The 17,676-nt window shown below is 35.6% G+C and overlaps 2 protein-coding genes across 4 annotated transcripts; one reads left to right on the forward strand and one right to left on the reverse strand.

Moving 5' to 3' along the window:
- Nucleotides 1-5,406: 5,406 nt before the first annotated feature.
- PRR5 (two-component response regulator-like protein) lies at nt 5,407-10,091 on the reverse strand. Of its 3 annotated transcripts, none has more exons than XM_059603374.2 (8): nt 9,676-10,091; nt 8,488-8,649; nt 8,227-8,357; nt 7,980-8,120; nt 7,532-7,703; nt 7,172-7,448; nt 5,912-6,731; nt 5,407-5,813 (listed from the first exon to the last, which is right to left on the reverse strand). In XM_059603374.2, the coding sequence occupies exons 1-8, from the start codon at nt 9,947-9,949 to the stop codon at nt 5,691-5,693; spliced, it is 2,100 nt and encodes a 699-aa protein (XP_059459357.2). In that variant the 5' UTR covers nt 9,950-10,091; the 3' UTR covers nt 5,407-5,690. The 3 variants fall into 3 exon arrangements, with proteins under 3 accessions (XP_059459357.2, XP_059459348.2, XP_059459341.2); XM_059603365.2 differs by having other exon boundaries at nt 7,172-7,442; nt 7,965-8,120; XM_059603358.2 differs by having other exon boundaries at nt 7,965-8,120; nt 9,676-10,090.
- Nucleotides 10,092-15,050: 4,959 nt separating this feature from the next.
- Nucleotides 15,051-17,674, forward strand: LOC132168204 (30S ribosomal protein). Its single transcript, XM_059579328.2, has 5 exons — nt 15,051-15,507; nt 16,247-16,390; nt 16,464-16,727; nt 17,056-17,164; nt 17,267-17,674. The coding sequence occupies exons 1-5, from the start codon at nt 15,193-15,195 to the stop codon at nt 17,395-17,397; spliced, it is 963 nt and encodes a 320-aa protein (XP_059435311.1). The 5' UTR covers nt 15,051-15,192; the 3' UTR covers nt 17,398-17,674.
- The last annotated feature ends 2 nt before the right edge of the window (nt 17,675-17,676 follow it).

The following is a 17,676-nucleotide window of genomic DNA, read 5'->3' on the forward strand; positions in this document are numbered from 1 at the left end:
ACCGTTTAAATTATTAGTAATTTAGACAGTTAATTGCTGTGCCAAATGGTAATTGCACAATAAAGAACAAGCTATTGGGTGGGACAAGCCTAGGCTTTTCCCAAAGCAAGTGGCTTCCCAATGGCGCGCATACATGAATCCTACAGAGATCAAAAGCCATGACAACAATTTCAAAGCTATTATTGGAGATTCTTTGTTGCTCTCACGGTTTTTACAATGCATATTCTGAAATTCCTTGGTGGCTTTTCGAAGCTCTTTTTTTATTTTGAATTTATCTTTTAAGATGCTTCGGTTCAGGACAGAAAACTTTCTTGGCAAAATTTCTTTTAATTCGGTCTATAAAATTGTAGTATGTTTCTAATCATCTGCTAATTAAAATTTCATGTACTTCTCACGTGTGTATTAAATACACATATAACAGATTTATAGACTGGATTTAAGAAATTTGTATATGTTCAGACAATAATCTCATAGACTGTCAAGGACTCACGAAGGACAAACAAATCAAACCAGGAATTTGGTCTCACAGATTTCCTATTTTCACTTCTGTCCCTCCATTTTCTTCGTTTTCAAACAGAGATTTGTTCTTCTAAGCTGTTTCCATGTAAAAAAATAGATTAAATTTCTGCTTAATTAATGTGCAATTATTAATAATTTTTGTGTTTGTAGCAACCGAGGTTGTTCTACACGGCTTCTTTTCTCACATTAAGCTTAGGTTCGACCTCAGACGATCTATCGATAGTACAGAGTGCTCATGGGATCCAAGGAGAAGTGCGTGTCAAAAGCATGGCATGCATCATATGCATGGTACTGCTGGTGCTTACTGCTTACCAGCTATTATAACCACAGAAATAGTACACATGGCAAACAGGTGGGGACAACATCATTCAGTGGGTCCCAAGACATCCTATTATGTTAGATTATAACCTTGCTCACATCAAGAATCTGAATATGCATGCACCATGCTATCCCAGAAAGCCACTGCAGTCTCATTTACATGCATAATTTCATAATGATATACCAGAAAATGTATGGATGGAGATCCATTGCAATTAGCAGTCTCGTGTGAAAGGTTGTTCGGGTTCGGACCAAATTAATTTGTTGGGGTTCGTGTTCAAATAGTTTGAGCTCGGACTTTTTGACAACTTTATTACACGGAATTCCATCAAAATATATTGATGCCGGATCCCAAAAAGTTTCTCCTTGAAAAGCACAAACCAAATTTCAAATGCTTCTCACCATGATTTCTCTTGTATTGCTTTCCATTGTTACTCCCTTGGAAAGTAGGAGTAAATCATAAGATACACAATACAATATTCATGCAGTTGACAAGGATTTGTCGTGGAAATATGGAAAAGTGATGCCCTAACTTTTCAGCCATGGGCTGATATTTAAATAGTTTAAAAATGAAAATGTGGACTATATCAGATGGAGTATATATATTATAATTTATATCTATCATCATTGAAAGCAGAAGCAGAGGATACTGGGATATCTTTCTTAGCCAGTATCAGAGATAGGAATACTTTTTGAATTATTGAAAGATAAAGTAAAGGCTTTGAAAAGAGCCATGGAAGGAGGAGATAGGGTAGCCAATAACCTTTCTTCTTGATTGGAGATAAGTGAGAAACCAGTGTCTGATTAACACAGAATGGCTGTTAATTTTCAACTTGTGGGTGTCTACAATTAATATGAGCCGTGCACAAGAGTTCAAAAAGGAGAAAGACATGGAGAATCTCTAAATCAGCTTTTTGGAAGCCCCTGGGATTATTTTAATAGTTTCTTCAGCTTTAAAGTGTCTTATGCAGAAGTTTCTTTTAGGTTAAGAAAAGGGCAAATATGATAGAAGATTGTTAGTTGAGAGGATCTCCCTCCATACGGCCGTTTGATTCAAACTTGTCTTGATCTCAAGATTTCAAGTGTTTTACGTCAATCTTAATCATATGTATATAAACTGATAGACACGTCAATATTAATCATGTGTATATAAACTGATAGACACCCTCTCTTTGCAAGTTGATTTTCAATGATAAGTTATACCTAAAAATTGTTGCAATTAGTATCAAAGCAGGCACCACGTTACGGATTCAAGTTACGGAGAGAGCGATCTATAAGCTGGACTAAAATGTCTTTATAACATTATGTATGAGCATAATTGTTAGTCCATTGATGAGTAAAGCTGTCAAAAGAGAAATGACTACTACCGAGTCAATATCAATAAAGTGGATCATCGTAGACATCGATTTAGATAGCATGATGGAATCCTACCTAAGATTTATTACAAACCCATCAAAGTGTTTGACAATTCAGCAGGTCAGTACCATTTGGTTTGTGCCATGCGTAGTAGCAATCCCTTGTTGGCCACACCCTAATTAGGATCTCAAAGAGAATATGTCAGGTGTGGGAGGCAGAGAAGTCTGAAATTAGGAGAGGTGTTTCTTGCTTTTGAAACCTTTTGATCAGTTATTATTGAGTCCTTCAATCAAGAGAAAGTTAGATGACCCCAACACGTTACTGATCTCTCATCTTTCATCTTTACTTGCTTCAATTGATTTGCTTATTTCAGTGCTTTGGGACCAAAAAAAAAAGGCCCATTATCATTATGTCTTTGATTGTTACAGGGAGAAAAGTGTCTTGGGCGTTTGATTTCATTGATTTTTCAGAGATAAGCATGTTGTAATGGGGGTTGATTAAAGGAGCCCCTCCCCACTAAAGCATCAATTGATTCACATTCACCCAATGTGGGGTTTTTAACTTGTTTGATGTTTCACTGTCAAATGGGATCAATCAAACCTTAGCAGCCAACAAGGGCATAGGACAACTGCAAGAGCCAAGATGTACGTACGTGTAGCAAATTTATATCACCTTTCTTTTTGGTTCCTATATATATATATATATATATATTCTTTTTGGTTCCTAAAAGTATGATATATATATATATATCATTTTGCTTACATTTCTTTTTGGGTTTGGTTCTTCATTAAAGAAATTTCCTGCTGGTTTGTCACAAGAAGATTTTAATCTATATGTGGGTTAGCCAAAAGTCATAAGCATATATCAGTCAAAGTAAGAAGTTGTAACGACATGAACTTTGAATAGTTTGGCTTGCCTCCAATTCCATTAAAAAAATTATTGTGAAAAAATAAACAATAGATCGAGATGAGATGTGTTGGGGAGATAAACACCAAAATGGAGTCAAACAAGAGTAAGGGTCTGTTTGGGATTGCGTTTGAAAAGCCTAAAAGTACTTTTAACACACAAAAAGCCTATTTAAAGAAAAAAAAAAATATTCGTTTGGTAAAAAAATTTAAAAGTGCTTTTAATGGTCTAAAAAGCCTAAAAATAGCCAAAAAACACTTTTGGCCATTTTGGCAAAAGCTTCAAAATGAAGTTTTTGTTCGAAAGCTCTATTTCTCAAACGCAATTTCAAACATACTTTAAATCAATATACAAATTAGGACACCACTTCTAGCCCAAAAGCTTAAGCTAATGGGTTTGGGTTCACTTATGTACATTAAGTACTCATGTTCTTTATATTTCTTCAATGTGGGACACAACCCTCACAAGTATATGCACAACAAGATGATTGAGAGAGAATTTCATCCCAAATGGCCAAGGGGATGGCTATGGCCAACCCAAAACTTTTTTTTTTTTTTTTAATATAATTTTTTAATGTTTTTATTTTATTTTATTTTATTTGTAATTAATTATATGGACACATGTCAATTTGTTATTGGTGCTGACGTAGCATTCCGTAAAAATTTGGACGGAATTTAGATGGAGGTACCATCTTCGTCTTTAGGAAAACCAAAGGTACCTCCTGTGATAAAAAGTAAACCCTATAGGATAAAAAAATAAAGAAGTGAAACCACAGGAGAATAAAGTATTTAATCCTTTTTTATTTTTTATTTTTTTATTTTTTTTATTGATGGCAAGCCAAAGTCAATTTTGAATGCTATGACCTAAACTTATTTTGCGGAGATTGATTTTCAACACCGAACTAGCTCCATTTGTTAATGCTTTTTAGATAGTGTTTGTTGTTTGAAAGTGACATAAATGTGAGAGTAGTTTTGAGCGATTTGTATTTTTGTTTTTCGTTAATATTTTTATTTTGAAAAGAGAAGACAAAAGAGAGAAGAAAAAAGTAATAACAAACAAAGCTATCATCGAAGGAAGTAAAACTGTTGGAAGTTTTAGATGAAAATATCAATCAAACTCTGATTTCACTACAAACAAATGGGTGGGTGGGTGGGTGGGTGGTGAAAGCCGTGAGTTGAAATGGTTTGTAGATACCTTTAGACCTGTGGTTTCTACTTTTTTAGTTTTCTAATTAAATTTAATAAAAACATCTCTCTCTCTCTCTCTCTCTCTCTCTCATGGTTTTGCACTGTAGCAGTTGTTCCAAATCAAGGGATCAGTCGCTCAAATATAAAGTTTAGTGAAAACATTACATTAAGAGTAATAATGTGAGGTGATATTATATATTTTGTCATTTTCTACGACATTATTTGCTTTAAAAAATTGGCAGAACCATCGAGTACAAAAAAGAAAGAAAGTGGAAAGTGCCAAGGAATGGCAATGGCATATAAAACGACAGTCATTGGAAACCTTTTTTTTGCATTGACCTACCAGTCAATATCACCATATATATATATACACACAAAACGTAGAAATGTAGGACTTCTTGTTTATGGAAAGTGGTGCGCACCAACGTTATTTAGTGGGAAGAAGGTGTTGTCATTTTGGTCCCTCCAATGGAGATGGATGCATTGGATGGGTTGTTTCTGTCCTATAGAGGAAATCTGTCTTGTAAAAGGGCGGAGATCATTTTGATAGCTACACTTCATTTTTTACTTTTTCTAGAAAAAAAAAAGGGTAAGGGAAGAAGACAAGTTGTGAAGACCCTATTGGGCGTGATCATAATAGCCTATACACAGGAGAACAAATGTTCTAAAGGGCCTAGACGGTAAGGAGGGTTGCGGGCATTGCTTCAAAAGGGTTCTGCCATAAGTTAACTTCAGCCTCACTGAAGTCCCAAGTTGCATTAGGCAAATTTTCTAAAAAGTTACGGTGTGATCACCACATTCCATCATTAACATGACACAAACGTTATGAAATACGGAATTTAAGGGCAAGGTGGACCATGTTTAACAAAAGGAGATTATAAGAGTTGGAATTTGCTTGGTGGTCAAGAATTTATACGCCGTTTCTTGTTCACTTCATCTGTGAATGTGTTGACAGGAGGAAGTAACAAAATGAGCTGACATTGATGCATGAAACTGATGAAAGGCTTGGCCAGTAAGATCCATTTTCTGGTTTCCCTTACAAGATTTGCTTCATCACAACTCAAACATACCATTGAAAAGAAACACAAAATCGTAAATAAAGTAGGTGAGAAGAAGAAGATGATCAGTAACTATAACTGCTATACTATTTACTCTCGAGTTTCTAAGTGAGGAAATGTACATGTCAAAAAAAAAAAAAAAGAATGGCTACGCGGCCTCCTACCAAGGTAAATAGAAATTACAACACTACATTACCGAGGATACAGGATATTTTGAATTAACATCCTAAAAGAAGACTAATATGGAAGACTGGAAGTGGTGTTAGAAAGCATCTTCACCGGATTCAACAAAGGCTAAGGCAGAAAATATTACAATCACTTTAACTGTAACAAGCTAAACGTACAGCTAACCATAAAAGGAATTGCCATCAGTTTCTGCGGGTGAGGGATCAATATGCGCTTGTCGAACAAACTGTCCTTTTACTCGGGGACGCTGCTCAGCAAGTTTTTTCCTGCTCTCGTACCGAACCTGTTGAATTATATTTGGCATTAACATATGGTAACATATGGGAAAAATTTTGTTGGTTGGACATAGTAATAGTCATAATGATGATGATAATAAGTTACCTTCTTCTCATAGCATCTTTCTTTCCTCTTCAAGCGAAACTTGGTTAGAGCCACTTCTCTTTGGATGGATCGATGGGAACTTCCACTAGGAGTAAACAAACCTTCTTCATTCTTGCTCTCTGAAGCAGCGCCAACAAAAGCAATGTTATCAACATTGCTGTTACTTCCACAAGTACTTCCGTACCCAATGCTATTATGACAACTCACACCGCCATTACAGAAACTGCTACTTGCATTATGACGACTTACACCACCATTACAGAAACTACTACTCGCACTCTGATCAGTAGCTGGAGATATATGCCCTCGGTCCTCCAGCGAATCCAATTTGTGTTCCTGCTTGTGTATAGTCTGGTTTGCACAATTGTTCGTATTTTGACTATGTGGATCATGTTGCTGCTCAAAATTGCTATTTTCAAGGTTTGACTGATAAAACATATTCACTCGAAAGGAGGGGTCCTGCTGTGTGAATGAACTTGGATTTGGCATTGGTGATGGACCAGATTGTGTACAAAATATTGGAGGAAGTACAGAACCAAAGCCCGTGAATAGGTTATTAATTCTTATACCTTTCACTGGTACTGGCACAGGAAATACTCTCTGCTGAGAGCATGAATTTGCACCTTCAGATTCTTTAGATTGACCAGTAGCCAGAGAGATGATACTTCTTTGTTCACTTTGTGTGATACCAGGAGTATCAGAGCTACAACCAGCAACAATATTGGATAGCATTTTCTCGGAATTCGTTCCACTCTCTTTCAGATGATTAGAAGCATAGGCGACTGTTGTGCTGGGGGATTGTAATGGCCTGTTAGTGTACCTGCAAGGATTGAAACTTTAGTCCATAAAACCCAGAGAAAAAAAAAAATCAAAAAGTATAGCTGCAAAAGAAAAGAGGATAAGACAAAACAGATCATACATTCACCACACTGCTTTGATGGTTTTATTTTCATACAAGGTCCTCAAAATTTACACAAACCACCCCCCCAGCATTACAATTAAACATTTATCTAGATGAGTATCAAGTTTTAAACAGAACGCTTCTTTTGTTTAGAATAGATTTGGGGTAATAATAATGTCAAAACTTTGGTTTTATTGAATCCAACCATCTGCTTTAAAGATATATCGATGAAATTAGGCGAGGTATGAAGCCAAACAGCAACTTATCTAATAATTTAACTAAATTCTATACCAAAATTAATAATTTCTGAAAGGAACTGAGAATAAGTCACTAGTATGAAAAAGGAAAGTAAAACTCACCTTGTAAAGGCTGAGGCATTAGAATGTCCAAGGGTACGCCTTTCTACAGTATATTCATTCCAAGAGCCACTGGGATGATATCTTTTCAAGGAAAGATCCAATTGCGGCAAAGAATCAAACTCGCCTATGCCTTTGCTACTGCCGTTTGGATAGTTACGAAATGCTCCGATCAAGTCAATGGCTTCTCTAGAAGAGTTGACAATGACATAATTATTGTCACAAGCCTCATTGCCAAGAGTAGTTGTGATATCATCCTTGGAGGTGTCCACCACTGATCCTAAACAAGGTCAAAATGTTAGATGCATCTCACTGGACAGAACATATAAGTTGATGCCAAAGTGAAAGATTAGAGATGTTTACCCCCAGCTTCACTCTCATGCACAAGAAATTTCTTGCCCATATTGATGCATGCTTCATCCTTTTGCAGTACTATGTCACTGGGAAACAATTTGCCCCATTTCGGCTGTGAGAATTCCTGCATATTTTCCATTGGGGCACTTTCCACTTCCAACTCTGGCTTTGTACAAGAGCTCTGCAAGAGACAGCAAACATGCAGAGTCTGTATGAAACTTCATGTACCCAGCCTAAACTCAAAGGAAATTTCTTTTAACCATAAATGAAATCGTTTAATATAGGTGCAAATGAAACATACAACACTACTATATATCCAAATATTTAAATATAAAATAAAAAAGGAAACTAAAGAACAACTCAAATCTTTTATGTAGATTTATACTCTCTAAGCACCAAGAAATGCATTGCTCAGCTTTCACAACAGATTAGAAACACTAACCTGAGTATCACTCACTTTTTCAATTTGTTCATCATTTCTCTGTCTGCAAGCCATTTGACCATTAGAATGGTTACTTGCAGCATTGTTTTCTGAAGTGGTTTCTTCCTTTTGTTGTCCAACACTCTCATCCTGGGGATTATTTGCGCCAACATTCAACTGATAGATCAATAGAAATAGATCAGGACAGAGAATAGTAGCTCATAACTTTCAAGAACAAAAGAAAACTTAGAAAAAATTAAGACAGTGTAAGAAATAGGCATACAGATTGTCTTCTCCAAACATGCTGCCACAGATTTCTTAGTTCATTTCTCCTAATAGGCTTAACAAGATAGTCAGCAGCACCTCTCAACATGCATTTATAAACTGTGGTTACTGAATCCTCTTTGGACATCACTGCAAAATAACAGAAGATTCATTTTGGTTAGTATAACAGAAGATATATCTTGGGTTTCTTAATTTTAACATGGTATTATGTCAAATCTGCGATGTCTAATATTCAAAGCCTTTATTCTACAAGTCTTACTTATAACTGGGATGTTTTTGCAAATCTCATGCTCCATGATTAGAGTAAGAAGGGCAAATCCAGATATTGAAGGCAAATCCACTTCTGTCAATATGAGGTCTATGTTATGTGGTCTTCCCTTCAGTAACTCCCATGCTTTTAGGCCATCAGGAACAGCAGCAACTATGGAAACAGTAACAAAAGCATTTTCAGTTCCGAGAGGAACATGTCTAAAAATGTCAGGTTTCAAGCAAAACTCAGCAAACCAAATTCCTGACTTGAAGCAAGAAACAATAGTGGTATTAATGACCATTAACGGGGGACGTGCATCCCTTGTAATTACAGTATTTGTCCGAGGGCTCTTTGATCATACACACTAGAACCTTTCACAATCCCCTGGCGAGCGAGGTTTGAGGTAGTGTTGGACTAAATTCAAGTGAAACACTAACCAATTGGATAAAAATATCTATGACAAAGCCATAGGGCCCATAACATGTAGGAAGGCCAGAGAGGTGGACATGGATATGGTTAGGACCCATTTGTCGCGTTTGATATTTTCCAGTTTCTGAAATCTTGTTCCTTTTGTAATAATGTGATATGAGGTCCATCCTCTTTTCTTTTCCTTAAAACCATTTTTTCAGTCCTCTTTCGATTTTGTTGCTCGAAAACTTGCACCGACCATACGGTTTTTGTTTTTTCTCCTCACAGATTGTAACAAGTTCATCCAGACAAACCCCCAAAAATAATAAACTCAAGAAACTGATACTTCAGTCCAAAATTCTAGCTGGAAAATCAAGAAATTCAACCATTGAATCTACGGCGTCCATATTCTACCGAATAACCAACGTATTATTTCCATCTGCCCAACAGAATTGAAGCAGCTGAACATAGCAGAAAAACATATTCTCATTGTAACTCAACCAAGACCTTTCCTTAAATTTGAAAACAAAACCAGATAACAGTGCCTCACAATAAACAACCAACCTCACACGTTTAACAACAATTATATCACTTCCTGCCTCTATCCGATCCCTTCGACGTGGACTTCAAAATCAAAATTTAACCACAAAAGCCAAAACCCACCAGAACCCAGTTCACAATTCTACCAAAAAAAAAAAAAAAACTACAAAATCCAACAAAACCAGTTAAGCAAGCAAGCAAACAAACCCACACACGCGCGCGCGAACGGTAAGAAAGACATATACTGACCTCTGTAGCTACACTTCCTGAGAAGCGCAGCTATAATCTGCCTGGTGCAATCGTCAGCCTCAACCAGCAACACCCTCAGATTCATCCTCTTCAAGAACCTATCCCACCTCACCCGCCCACTTGATCTCCCACCCTTTTTATCCTTCTTCCTCTTCCTATTCTCTTTCTTCTTCTCTGTCTCACTCTCAGTCTCACCCATCTCCTCCTCCTTCTCTGTCTCACTCTCTGCTCTCATTTCCAGTTCCTCCTCGCTGCTCAACACCACCTCACCCATGTCTGGCTCTCTGGAGACAGGCGTCCACGCTTTGCTTCTGACTTCAGTGAAAGCTCGAAAGAAAAAATCTCATCCCCTGCTAAATTTCGACAAGCTAATAAAAATATCTGAATTGGGGCTCTAAATATTTTAAGGGGATCGGACGGTGTAGATACAGACCCCATCCCTCACCGAGCAATATCCCAGAACAAAATATCTTTTCTGTGTGGCCCCGTTTGCCACGTCAGCGGCTGGGTGTTATCTGAGCTGCAGCCAGATCAAAAGGCGTAGAGCCATTGGTTTTGTGGCCTGTGGCTGTGGGTGGGTGGTGCAAATTAAAAAGGTCAAAAGAAGAAATTGGGATATTTTCGTGTGGGGACACATGGCAATTGGGCATGGTCTGGGCCCCACGTGAAAGGTCTGCAGTGGGGTCCACTTGGAAAGATATTTTTGGGAGTGCTGCAAAGCACTATAAACACCAAACGATTCTAAGCCATTCAACGAAGAGCACAAACAAAAAAAGTATAAAAAAAAACTCCTTGACCCATTCTCACCTGTAAACAATTCTAAGCCGTCCACATACAGCCAACCAAACACGTGTAAACAACTCTGGTCACAAGATTATAGCATAGCAAACCTTCTTCGTGGATATCTAGGAACCATTCATACCAAGCTACATTCAAACAATAAGAAATTCCATGTAATATATATATATATATGAACTCAAACTTAAATGAAAAAAGTTTTCTTCAACTCTGATAGATCAGTCATTATTAAAAATAAAAAATATAAATTAATGATTAGTTGACAATGTTACACTAGCATAATGAGATAGCAGTGGAAACATATAATTTCTTACAAATCACGTTTCTTCCAATTTAATCTCTATAAGTAACATGTTGTCCCTTAACATATATAAAAATAAAATAAAAACATGTTTTTTCACATGCTTTTTTTAAAATGATTAATAATAAAATATGTGTTTTCCACACGTTAAAATATATGTTATTTTTAGAAGTTGAATTATTTGTAAAACGTTTGTAGTATATAGTGTTACTAATACTCTATCTCATCAACCTAATAAAAAAATGTTATGATAAAAATATAAGAGAAATGCTAAGTATTTTTTTGGCACTCTCTCAACTATGATGTGACTTTTAAAATTACCGTTAAATTTAAAATTATCATTATTAACTTCTAATTTATTAGTGATTTTAAAAGGTACATCACAATTGAGAAAATACTAAAAAAACATTAAAAAAACATCTAACATTTTTCAAAATACAATGAATAACATTTTTCCTATAAAATAATTTTCGAGTTTAACTTAGTCCGATGGACCAATGAAAACATCACTAAAGATCTTTCTGTTGTCTGTAGATAAAAAAAAAATCTTCCATAATATCTTGTATAGCTTTTGCAAGTTATTTTTGTGCAGGATTTGATGACAGGAGGAAGCAAGCCAATATGGTTCACATGTATTTGATTATCCAGACTTCGTCCACCCCAAAATAGACCCGTGTTCATCAAGTTGGAAGCAGAAGCCAGAAAGTAGATTTTATGAACAATATGTTGACACGTGGAGATGTAACATGAGAGCGGATGGGACAAGGTTGACTACTCGCTGAGGTTGTGAAAACATCCTCAACTCGCGGGTCTATTCAATGAAGCTTATTTAATATTTGTAAGGATGAAGCATAAATGAGTAAGATAAATATTATACATCATATTTTTATTTTATAATTATTTTTAATTTTAAGATAAAATAAAAATATAATTTATAGCATTAATTTTTTTTTTTTAATAAAAACTAATCAAATTGTTAGTTGAGATTGTCATTAGGATTATAGGATAATTATGAAATAAAAATATAATTTTAAACATTACTCTCTTTTTGTTTTTAACTATGACAAGTTCAAAGGTTAGTTGTGACGACTGTCATCTTTACATTGTGAGATAATTATAAGACAAAAACGTGATTTCTATCATTACTCTATGAATGAATAGGTGATAGATCCTAAATGAATGGATGAGAATGAACAACTAATAAGACAACTCCGACAAATTTACATGGGCTAAAGTAAGTTCTTGGTAGGTCAAAGTGGGTGTTTGCTCCCCTCGCTCTTTGCTAGCTTCACATCTGCTTATTGAGTTGTGTTAATATGCATAAAAACAGTTGACTCTCACTAGACATGTCTGTTAAAGTAATTATTAAGTGATTAAATTCATCTCTTTCTATTAATTTAAATTTTTAAGACAAGTAATGATTTAACATAATATCAAAGGTAAAGGTCATGAGATCTAACATTGACTCTGTCAAATCACCCCATTTAAATTAAATATTTCACGTATTTGCCCTTACCTATTAAAATAGAGTTTAGAGTTTGAGCACACAAGTGAGGGAGAGCGTTAAAGTAATGATTACGTGATTAAAATCATTTATTCTTATCAGAATTTAAATTTTTGGAATAACTGGTAATTTAACAATGTTCAATTACAAAAGCATAAACTTTAGGACCCTTTTATTTATAAATATCAGTTGTTTGCATGTAAACTTTATGGTGTAACCTTCTAAATGGTCTCATTCCTAGGCAAGATCTCATACACATGAATTTGCTTATAATTTATTTGGGGACCAAAAGGACCTGAATGAGGTGGTGTGAGGACCCCATGATTCGTAGTCTTATCCAATTGCTTCAAAGAAGTCAACATCACCACATGTTTAGCAAGATGAGAATCTGGACACATTTGTATCGTCCGATATGATACATCATAGTATTACACCCAGCAATAAGGTTTACCAATATGAGGTGGCTTCAAGTAATCTTACATGCATTTGTCGTCAAAATAATGATTCCAGTGATTCCACCAAAGGAAAATAGAATGGAAAAGAAAAAGAAGAATAAAGACGTTTTGTGGATCAGTCCAAAAGGGCTTGTACGGGCGGTTGGCCCAATGGGGGTTCTAGTGCTGTACGACCGGCCTATCATGTTTTTTCTTAAAATGTCATTAATCTTAGGAAAAAAAAAATACACTTTAGTTCCCAACCCATTATCACTTCTACACTTACACCACTAAATCTCAAAATATGACACTTGGCTCCTCCCAATTCGTTACAAAAAAGCCACCCCGTTAGGTTATAGCGTCAAAATGGATGGAAAATTAGTTATGTGCGTGTCGATGTCTCATGTGATCTATTTTAGTATTTTTCTTTTCAAAATACCCTTTAAATCAAATGAATCACATGTGGCACACTTGACCACTTGTCTATCAATTTTGATGCAAATTGTTAACAAAGTGGTATTTTTATAATAAGAGTGGTAGTTAAATGTCATTTTTTATAAATTTGGTGGTGTAATGGTATTTTTATAATATAGTGGTAGTTAGATGTCATTTTTTTGAAGTTTGATGGTGTAAGTGTAAAAGTGATGGTAGTTCTAGAGAACAAAGTGTATTTTTTTTTTTTTACATGTTCGCGCAAGAGAGGGGAGGGAGATTCGAACTAGTGACCTCCGCTTCATTAGGCGTGGTCCCAGCCAATTGAGCTACCTCTTGGGACCATTAATTTTATATTAGAGTGACATGATTTTTAATAGAGTGGTAATTTGCATTTTTTTAATTGATTATCTCATTGGAAGCTAATCATCTAGTATCAATGGATGCCACGTAATCAATTTGCTATGTCACAGGCATCATGTAAGTGGCATATCTTAAAAAAATTAAATTTTTAGTATATTCATAAATAAGAATAAAAAAAAATTAAAAAAAAAAAAAAAAATCTTCATCGATGGTCGACCATCCTCTTGGTATTTCAAGGAGTCAGACTTTTAAGGTGGTTTGACCATCCATGATGGGATTTCAAGAGTGGTCTGAGCCGAGGCGGGGAACAAAACTAAAACAAAAAGATTTCGTGGGTGGAGAAAAATAATTTTTGAAGATTTATCTTATGAAAAATATATCTTTTAGGGATGTTTAACATTTTTGGAGATTCCCTCAAGCCTTTGCTAGGTCCACCCTTGGGTTTGACCACCCTCCACCATTAAGGGTGGCCCAACCATGAACCACCCCACTTTGAGTGGTGGTTGAGCCATTTATTATTATTATTAATAAAATCATTTTGTCACCTCACAAATAGAGTTGGCAAAGCAGGGTGGCAAGTTGGGTTCGGGTTAACTCGCTTGACCCGCCATCCCAACAAAAGTAAACTCGAATACAATCCGTTTAATTAAACAAGTCAGACTCTTAAATCCAAACACGACACATGAGTGACCCAACTTGACCCACTTAACTCGTTTAATAAATTGGTCAACCTGTTTGACCAATTTAGACCCAAACACGTTCCCGTTTGACCTAACCCAACACAACCAGTTTCAACCCTAACACGACATGCCTGACTCGTTTGACCTGTTTCAACATATATTTACCATATACAAAATATATATAATTTCATAAACTGGTCAAGCAGTTCAATCAGGTCAACTCGTCTATGACCCGAACCCGTTTATGTCAAACTCTAACTTTATACTTTCATGTCGAGTTGATGGGTCGTATAAAAAAATTATTAATCCTACTTACAAGCACCATGTAAGTGTTATATTTTATCTAAGACCTTGTGTTTATATTGTCTAATCATATAATTGAACAAGTTACATGAAATTTAAAAGAGAAATGTTTGATTTACATATTTTGTCTATCTTTTGTGCATCTCTTTATAAGAGATGGACAAATTCATCATTAAATATGTTACGTGGATCTACAAATTTAATAGTGAATTTGCATAAGAGATGAACAAGAGATTGATGTTTAACACTTTTCAATTTAAAAATAAAATTGCAGAACATTTATAACTTTTAAAAATCTATTGTGACATATTGGATGGACAATTGTCACATTAGTACCTAACCTAAGCATTTGGTAATTAACCATCATTTACTAAGCGCTAAAAATAATTCTGTTACACATCATTCTTTTAATTATTTTTTTACAATTTATTATTAAGTCCTACAAATCTAGTGAAAGATTTAGACATTTACTATAAGGTAACTATTTGGGTCCTACAAATATAATGGTATTTATCGTTTCTCAAAATGGCCATAACTAAGAGCTCAAGATCCCAAATCGTTGAACCGGATAAGGTGACCGCGACACGATCCATATCCAGTTCCTTCTGTCTCTCTTTTCTTGACCAAAAACCTCACAAAACCCCACACTTGCTCGTGCTTTCTCTCTCCGTGTCCCTCCATACAAGCACTCTTCCAACTTCAATGGCCAGTCTAGTATACTCCTTGCAACCTACTCTTCACCAACCCCACGTATCTTCTTTATCATCATCATCTTCTTCTTCTTCTTCTTCATTGGCTACAGTGTCTCTCCTCAGTTCCACAACCTTCTCCACCAAACCCAGAAAGTCGCCGACTTTCACATTTTCCTTCTATAAATCCAGCTTCTTGAAGAACCTCAAACCCATTTCGCAAACACCCAGAAGAAGCCACGGCAATGGCAATTCAATCTCTACCAGAATGTCGTGGGACGGTCCGCTTTCTTCCGTGAAACTGATCACACAGGGCAAAAATTTGGAGGTATTTACACTAGCCCTTTTCTTGGCAGCTCAGAAGACTTAGAGTTGATTGACCCTTTTCTTGGTTTCTAAAAGAAATTATAATAGGACATGCAATTTCCAGTTTCACGGTTCTTGTTGGTCTTTTATTTATTTATTATCTGTTCTGTTTCCATTTATTAATCGATAGATCTATTAGGATTATCTTGCTTTCAGGTACTTGTTTTAAGCTATTCTGAATTTATGTTTTATTTGGATGGAAGTATTGAAGAGGAGGATTTGGATTGCAGTTTTTAATTTAAATAGCTTGAAAAAGTATGAAAGTTTATATATATATATAGGTGAAATTCATGGATGGATTTAAGCCATGTTAATATGTGGGATTGAAATGATTAGGTATGAGAGGGTATTTTAAATCCATAACACTAGTGTTTTTTTTTTTTTTTAATTAATAAAACTTGATTATTACTTATCAAAAAAAAAAAAACACTAGTGTTTTTGCTGGAGCAAAATCCTCAAAACTCAAATCCATCATTTGCTGTTAAAATTTGTATTTATACTAGCAATTGCTCTTCAAATCCCTAGACTTTAAATCCTTAAATCCAAATGCAACCTTATTGATTTTTGTATGAAAATCAATGCATTTTGAACCTACCAAATGGGGTTTAATTTTCTCTGGTTTGTTTTTTTGCTCATTTTGATTTACTTATCAGAATATAAATGGGAATTTGATATGATAAAATATTTATGGGTGAATATAGTTAAGTGAGAATGTCAAGAGGCATGTGGAAGAGAAAATGGGGAAGGCAGTTACTAAGCACAGTCATCTGGTTAGGGAAGTGGATGTCAGGCTATCAGTTCGAGGTGGAGAGTTTGGGAAAGGCCAGAGAATTCGGCGGTGTGAGGTATTGCTGCTTGCTATGCATTTTAGGGCTTATCTTAAATTGGTTATTGTATTGAGGGCTTGTATTTTTGTAGGTTACTTTGTATACAAAGAAGCATGGAGTGGTTCGGGCTGAGGAAGATTCTGAGACAGTCTATGGCAGTATAGATTTGGTGTCTTCAATTATACAAAGGAAGCTAAGGAAGATTAAAGAGAAGGAGTCAGACCATGGGCGGCACATGAAGGGGTTTGACAGATTGAAAGTTAGGGAGGCCACGGTACAAGCAGTGGAGGAAAAGGAAGACGAAAATGAGGAAGATCCAATGCCTCAAGAAGAGGATAACGAAATTATTAATGAGGTTACTACTTGACTATTGAGTTTATCTGCTATCTTTTTTTGATTTGCTATGCCATATATTTCTTACTATAGCGGTCTGGATGCTTGGCTTAATTAACCACTATATTTGTTAGGAAACTTTATCATTCCTTTTTTCAGATAATAATTTGTTCCCTTTTATCTGAGTGTCAGTGGATTTATGTCATTAATTACAAAAAAAAATTGATGTTATCGGCTGATTGTCAGTTCACTTATCTGCTAACTTAGACACCCTCAGAAAAAAATGCTGACATAGACATGCTATTCTTTTCCCGCACACATGCACTCACTCTTGTGTACATTTCTTTCAGATTGTCCGTACGAAATACTTCGACATGCCACCTTTAACTGTCTCTGAAGCAATTGAGCAGCTGGAAAACGTTGATCATGACTTCTATGGTTTCCGAAACGAAGAGACTGGTATTAAACTCAATGGGTTTATGTCCCCTTTTTTTTTCCCCTTTTTTTGCATCAATTATCATAGTCATCCACGGATATAATTGTTCTTTGCCTTTGCACCAGGTGAGATTAATATCATATACAAAAGAAAATCTGGAGGATATGGCCTTATTATACCTAAAGGAAATGGAAAAGATGAGAAATTAGAGCCTATGGTGGTAGAAGCAGCTAAAGAACCCTCCTTGGTAGACTAAATGTGAAGCAGTGGAAGATCCTTTCCTGAGATAATTTGAGTAGATATGTCTCAAACTAATGGCCATGATGTACTTTGAGGCCAGGGCATGCTGAGAAATTCCTGATTTTGAGTTTTGAGGTCAAAAGATGAAACTTTTTTGAGACGAATGAACACGTTTTCTGAGGGTGATTAGTTATTGTAAAATGAGATACATCACATAGGGACTGGATTTAACAACTTGTAATTACAATGAATCTGTATATGAATGAGCTAGCTCAGATATCTCCCTTTCCTTCTG

Source organism: Corylus avellana, chromosome 2 (genome assembly GCF_965113065.1).
Source record: "Corylus avellana chromosome 2, dhCorAvel1.hap1.2, whole genome shotgun sequence".
In the NCBI taxonomy this organism is placed as follows: Eukaryota; Viridiplantae; Streptophyta; class Magnoliopsida; order Fagales; family Betulaceae; genus Corylus; species Corylus avellana.

Excerpts from the sequence above, each read along its gene's own strand:
- PRR5 (XM_059603358.2), bottom strand. The coding sequence starts at position 9,949 with ATGGGTGAGGTGGTGTTGAGCAGCGAGGAGGAACTGGAAATGAGAGCA. Across the intron at positions 7,449-7,531 it reads GCATGAGAGTGAAGCTGGGG|GATCAGTGGTGGACACCTCC; the intron begins GTAAACATCTCT and ends GACCTTGTTTAG. Across the intron at positions 6,732-7,171 it reads AATGCCTCAGCCTTTACAAG|GTACACTAACAGGCCATTAC; the intron begins GTGAGTTTTACT and ends CAATCCTTGCAG.
- LOC132168204 (XM_059579328.2), top strand. The coding sequence starts at position 15,193 with ATGGCCAGTCTAGTATACTCCTTGCAACCTACTCTTCACCAACCCCAC. Across the intron at positions 16,728-17,055 it reads ATAACGAAATTATTAATGAG|ATTGTCCGTACGAAATACTT; the intron begins GTTACTACTTGA and ends CATTTCTTTCAG. Across the intron at positions 17,165-17,266 it reads TTTCCGAAACGAAGAGACTG|GTGAGATTAATATCATATAC; the intron begins GTATTAAACTCA and ends CCTTTGCACCAG.